A 6924-nucleotide genomic window follows, 5' to 3' on the forward strand; every position below is an offset into this window, starting at 1 on the left:
ATTTTACCATTCACCTACTGAAGGACATCTTGGTCGCTTCCAATTTTTGGCAATTATGGATAAAGCTGCTATAAATATCCATGTGCAGATTTTGCATGGACGTTAAGTTTTCAATTCGCCTGCATAAATACCAATGAGCACAATCCAATGGTAAGAGTACGTTTAGCTTTGTGTAGCTTTTTAAAAACAACAAATATTCTCAAATTCTATGTCCAGTATGGTGGAGTAACTTCCCAGAAGACTGCCTTGCATATACAAACTATAAACACTGCATTCAAAACAAAGCAAACAAACAAAAAAACCATTTTCTTAAGGCTCTAGAGTCAGGTAGATTTCGGCGGAGAGCCTAAACATGGAACGGGCCGGCAGGGGGTGAGTTCTGGGGCTTTGTGGCTTTGTCCTTAGGGTAAAGCACAGTCACAGCGTGGCATAGAACAGTGGAAGCTCCCACTGAAAATCACCCTCTCTCTAGCCTGAGGGAGGCAGAGCCCACTACAAAGTAAGGGGAAAATCCTGCATATAAAACAGCAGAGAAGGAGAACCGAAGCTTCTATGTATAACTCTGCCCAAGTCTGTGACTAACTTCTGAACCACTTATGTTCATGGCAGACTGAGAACAGCTCAGCCAAAAAAAAAAAAAAAAAAGAGCTAAACTGAGATCTGAGCCACCTACCAAAGGGGAGATAGTTGGCAGTTTGAGTTTAACCATGTTCACTACCTGCTCAAATTGAAAAGCAGCTCTTTGGAGGAACAGTCCAGAGTCTCCACGACATAACATGCACAATGTCTAAGAATGTTGGGATACAGTCCCAAAATACCGGATATACAAAGAACCAGGAAATGATGTTGGAGGCCTGGGGGAGGCAATCAAAAAAGACCAAAGCCAAGATGATCCAGATGAGTAAGTATCAAATAAGAACTCAAAAGCAACTATAATTATGCTTCATGAAGTTTTTAAAAATGTTAAAGATTAGAAATTGAAAATTTCTTAAAAAATGGAAACTTTAGAATGGAAAATTAAGATATCTGAAATAAAAACTCACTAGATGGGCTTTAATATCAGAATGGACATGGTAGAGTCAGTAAACTTAAAGAGAATTTTTAAAAAATGACTAAGACCTGTAGAACAGTATCAAAAGATCTAACATATGTTTAACTAGAGTTCTAGAAAGACAGGAGAGAGGATGGCACAGGGAAAAAAAACACGTGGGTAAATGGCCAAAAAAAAAAAAAAACCTCAAATTCAGTAAAATGCATACATTTAGAAATTCAAAAATCAAAGCAAAACTTGAGGATAAATATGAAGAAAAGCACACCTAGGTACATCATAGTCAAAGTGCTGAAATCCAAAAATAGGAAAAATCATGAAAGCAGACAGAAAAAAACTACACACCACATCCAGAGAGCAACAACTTGAATGGCCTCAGAAATCATACTGGAAACCCTGAAGGCCAAGAATCAGTGGGGCATCTTTACAGTGCTAAAATAAAACAAATACTCAAAAATACTGATGTTCAGAAAACATCTTGTATTTGAAGACTGTTCTGGAATCAAAGGTAGCATAACAGAATTATACATCTAACCACTAATACCCAACATTGCTTTTACTCTTTTCAAGAATGCCCAGATACAGATGTTCCTATTAGCTGTTTTCTCACTGTCCTTTATCTTTTTCATAAAGGCTTTTTCAATACTACTTGAATGTAAAAGAAATGTATCATTTTTAAAGGTAAACAAACACTTAAAACTTTCAGAAACTATCGTTTGAAAGGCTGTTTCCAACTTTTGTAACATTACAATGTTTCACTTAAAAAAAATGTTACTCTAGCTCACCTGTAATCCCAGCACTTTGGGAGGCTGAGGCACGTGCATCACTTGAGGCCAGGAGTTTGAGAACAGCCTGGCCAATGAGGTGAAACCCCATCTCTACTAAAACGCAAAAATTAGCTGGGTATGTTGGCAGGTGCCTGTAATCCCAGCTAATCAGGAGGCTGAGGCAAGAGAATCCCCTCAACCTGACAGGCAGAGGTTGCTGTAAGCTAAGATCGCACCATTGCACTCCAGCCTGGGTGATAGAGTGAGACTCCGTATCAACAACAACAACAACAACAACAAAGTCACTCTAGTAAGCTAATTTGGAACCTGCTTGAAAGGAAAAAGAAAAGCATACCAGGAGGGAACGGCATAGGCTTGTTGGCTGCTCCAGAGAATAGGCAAGGTAACTCACTTTCACAGTCTAAATATTAAGATACATGGCTATGAATGTAAAATGTCAGAGGTACAGGCACATCCTATACTGTAAACTGCCAAGCAAATATTTAGCCATCTTCCACAGTCTAAATATTTGCTAGGCAGTTCACAGTATAGGATGTGCCTGTACCTCTGACATTTTACATTCATAGCCATGTATCTTAATCTTAGTCAAAAGGAGAACTGTCTGTTGTTTTTGTATGTTCCTAAGGGGTTGCTTTTATGAGAAAATCAAATGTTTCCATGATACCTTTTCTCCAAGCATCTGACAGCAGTTGTTCAGGGAGTCTTCCTTTTGTTTCTGCTTTGCCTTGGAACTCCTAAACACTTAAAGCCAGCAATTTCTACTTACCGGAGTTAGCTCAGAATATGGCAGGCAGTAGGGCTTTTTATTTTACTTTTTTTAAGTATAACTAGTCAATGCCTTGGCAGTTGAGCTATTTTCCTGGAGAATTAATAAAAATTAATGCACTACTTCAAAAGAACAGATCATGCAGCTTTTATTTGCCATTTAATATCTTCTTGGGCATGGATGGAATTTTCCTTTCAAATATCTATCAGACACTTAGCTAGCTGGGACATACTGCAGATGATTCTGTGAAAGTCGCATATAAAATACAAAATTCTGTTACATATACATCCATTTAACAATAGTTTGTACATTACAATGAGGCCAATGTCAAAGTAACTCCCTGGACTTAACAAGCAGCATGAATATATTGTGGCAGCAGCAGGTAGAAATGCCCCATGAAGGGCAGACAGTCTGCGCACAGTGCAGTTGCTACCAGAGCGCAGAACAAGGGCACATCTTTTTTCTTTTGTCTTGTTAGTAAGTACACAGTAAAAGATAGAAAGGGGAAGCAATGGGAATGCAGTGGCAGTTTTGCTGTGCAGGTAGACTGTATTACAGGGAGACACATGGAATTATAAATTCAACACAAACTTCATTAAGGAAACAGATGCTCTTTATCACCAAAAAGACAATTATATATTACTTTCATGATTCGGATTTCCAACTTGCCACACTTTGGGTATCTCCTTTTCACATATCAGTACATTTGAGACGATACATCTTGTGCACTAAGTCTAGGAATAAGGAATTCAGTAGTAGACCCTACCAATCAGTTCCTTGTATGACAGGTAACACTGACTATTTCTAGGGAGAAAAGAATCAAAATCTGCTTGGGGGAGCTCTGGAAAACAAAGGCCAATGATATAAACTTGCATGAGTCCTTCTGCCATCTGTTCGCCAGTGAACATTCCACAATTACAAGCTCTGTTATTAACGCTTTTAGATAAATACAGGTACACATGCACGGCAAAGATAAGGGGCATTGTGAGACAATAATTTAGCATTACTAGCTGTGTGAATGATTAGGCTGGTCAAGATGAAGGCATTAAGTGTACAAATTAGAAATGTGCTTAGAAAGCTAATGTACAGGAATTCAATAGCACTAAGCACAAAGGTTCGAGTGCCTCAGTACCACTCTTAGCACCAAGGGGAATTCCCAATATTAAAAAACAAAAAGCTTAAAAAGCGTAACATTTGACAAGGTGTTAACATTTGATATAGACTAAAAGCATAATTCTTGCCTTTATAATCCTACTTTCTAAAAACATCCAAACTGCACTGCATTCTTGCCAAGGAAGAATATCCCAGGTTCTATAAATGAAAGTCAGAGAGTACTTGGTGGAGGGGGAAATACTGATATGAAAAACACCAAGTCCTAAAAGATGCCATAAGCTTTATAAAAAACATCCGAAGTTGATTTTTCCCCAAGCAAATGCCATTCTCAAATGAAAATCCGATAGATTCCTTAAAATTCATGATGCTACTAAAACTCACATGTCAGTATCAACAAAGAGGATGTTTTGGTAATAAACACCTAAATTTTTATTTGTAAACTCCCTTTTCAATCAGAAACAAATCCCCAGCATATTCAGCCAAGTCTAGGTGCTATCTACGGCAGTGTTGTTTAAACTGTGAGTAGCAACCCCGTTGTGAGTCAGGAAACGAATTTAGAGAGTCTGAAGAGCATTAAATCAGGGGGCCGGGAGCAGACATTAAAGGGTATCACACAGTTATGTATTATTTCATGAAATGTTTTAAAGATTTTATATTTCGGCATGCACATATATACACAAACACACATGTTCTGGGTCATGATGTAAAAAGTTATTTTTATTATGACTTGCAGTCAAAAAAGTTTGAAATACATTGGTCAATAGAGACCACCAAAAATAATAAACATGGAGTTTCCACGAAAAATAATAAACATGGAGATTCCTGGTGTTAATGTCAATAAGGATGAGTATTGAATGTAAACCAATCTTCTGCTCTGGAATCCAAGGTAAGCTACAGAGTTCTCAGTTTACCATAAACACTAAGGTTTTACTTGTTTTTCCTCTTACCCTACACTTTCAGGCAGGGGCATGGGCAACAGAAGGAAGGAGGAAAACCCCTAGTGGCAATGATTTACTTGGAGTGGTATCATGTTATTTTGAGAAAAGCATTTTTTAAAAGAGTAATTCCCAGGTGGCTAATTAAAAGACTTTCCTTCTCCCCTATGAAGTCATACTGGTAGCATAAAAGTGAACAGAAATTTTAAGTTGTCATTACAGTTTTGAGATTATAAATGGTCTAAACCAAGGCAGTCTGCGATTTTGTTTCTGGTTTTGCAAAATATGCAGCCACAGACACAGACAGAATGTGTGATCTTGTCTTAATCTACTTTATCCGCCTATAAAAGGAAGACAATTGGAATTATCCTAAGGAAAGTGAATCTGTCCTCTCCATCTGTAAAGATGCTAAACAATCATTTTCTCCCAATCAACCATCTAAACACATGACAAGACAATGTTTAGCTTCTGACTTTCAGAAACCCAACGATAAGGGTCAGTTTAGTTCTGGCACAAGGACTGTCGTGTGCCGCCCTAAACGTACCTCATCTTGGAAGTTTCTTGGGTAAGCCAGGGTTAGCACTGATTTGGCAGATGGCTATAAAAGAAAGTATCCAGGGCCAGACATTAAACACCTGGGTTCTGACTTTGGCACAGGCCTCAGAAAGCCTCTGAGATGACACAGCTTCCTATTTCTTCAGGTGTAAGAGGGAGGTTAAAATAAGTTATTTATAGGGCCCCTTCCTGAAATAACTAATTTGAATGCAGTTCTAAGATTTTTATCCAGCTTGCTCTGCAACTTTGTCTATTAATTCGTTTAATAACAGCTTGAACTCTCTTAATAACTATTTCTGACAGTTTCCTTTACAACCACCCCTCAAACATCCAAGGTTCCATTAAGCTCACTCAGCCCAGATACTTTAAAAACATAAAGTAAAATAAAGCTAATAAGGAACAAAATTTAAGGCTTTTTCTTTTTATTTCAGCCAAGGAATGATGCATGCTACAGATTAATCTTTACTCTTTCCCACTTGGTTTTTCAAAGAACACCACCATTTCAACCCCCAATGAACATGGCACTTGTTTGTTTCTTCCCCTTCTAATTTATTCCAGATTTTCAAGTGTTTTCTTCAGTAACGCTGCTTTCTCCTGCAGTTCAGGTCTGCTGTCTGGCTCCATAGTAGCTAAAGACTCAATTAGGAGCACTCTGCATTCAGATGTCAAACATTCCCACTGTTTAGATTCTGCATGAAAAAACAAACAAACAAACAAAAAACAAAGCAAAAGGAAAAAACCCCAAAGAATCCTTATACAACGAGCAAGAAAAAAATTTAAAAATATCCTATCCCCCAAATAAATGCAAAGCAACCGCTTGATAACAGATCAGTATATAATGATAAGTTCAATATGTGTCTCAAAACCTAATTTTCGACAATAGCGTAGAGGCACATCAGGGAGTTTCCTCTCCTTGCCCCAGTATCAGTGGGAGAAAGAGAAATAATTACACTGAAGCATAGTAGGAAGAAGGAATTATCAGAGCAAGGCACACTGTAGCAAAAAAAGTCATTTCAACAACACCATCGCAAGGCCATTTCATAAGATACAGTCAGTTAAAAAAAAAAAGAAAAACTTCTAAGAAATGTCGTAACTGCAAGGTCAGATTAAGTAGATGACACTCCCTTTTCTTCGAGGAAAGCATCTGAGAACTACATGCACATTGAAATTTTTAGAAAATAAGAAAGTATATCAAATCTTAAATCTTGTTTACAAGGTTCTGCCACTTTCTAGCAATGTGGCTTCAAGCAAGTTTAGCTTGCCTTCAGCCTTATTTTCCTCATCTGGACTATATTAGGACGTATCTGGCAAACTGAGAATTCGGTAATATGACTAAGTGCCTAGCTCTTTTATCTCAACAAGGAAAAAAGGGATTGGGAGATGTTTAGTGTTACTCAGTCTAAAAGTTCTGTTTGATGGAGCCCTAAGAGAGGTGTTTTAATTGCTAAGCAAAGATAGAGAAGTAGAAAGAGCAAACACACAAGGTTGCAGGAAAAGCGTTTCCATCTTCTACATTCTTAATCCATGAAAACAATTTGAGAGACAGAGAAAAAAGGAGAGGGTCCTCCTTCTGAAATCAGTAACAGATACACCACTGGAGAAAATGCTAACAGTCCCCCCCCCCCCGCCACCCCGCCCACTGATAGACCATTAGAAGAAAACGAGGTTAGGGGAGAAGAAATAGGATTAAGAAAATTGCTACTATCAGATTTGATGACT

General features: G+C 38.0%; 1 protein-coding gene across 4 annotated transcripts in view; it reads right to left on the reverse strand.

Annotated features, from left to right (window-relative positions):
• Positions 1–2751: 2751 nt before the first annotated feature.
• Positions 2752–6924, reverse strand: part of ECPAS (Ecm29 proteasome adaptor and scaffold) — a 127781-nt gene continuing 123608 nt past the window's right edge. For all 4 annotated transcript variants that reach the window (XM_032164862.2, XM_032164861.2, XM_032164859.2 and 1 more), the window contains one exon: positions 2752–5894. In XM_032164862.2, coding sequence (XP_032020753.1) covers positions 5755–5894 — 140 coding nt within the window. In that variant the 3' untranslated portion in view covers positions 2752–5754. The remainder of the gene's footprint in view (positions 5895–6924) is intronic.

The sequence above is a fragment of the Hylobates moloch genome, unplaced genomic scaffold, assembly GCF_009828535.3.
Source record: "Hylobates moloch isolate HMO894 unplaced genomic scaffold, HMol_V3 SCAFFOLD_10, whole genome shotgun sequence".
Lineage (NCBI taxonomy): Eukaryota > Metazoa > Chordata > Mammalia > Primates > Hylobatidae > Hylobates > Hylobates moloch.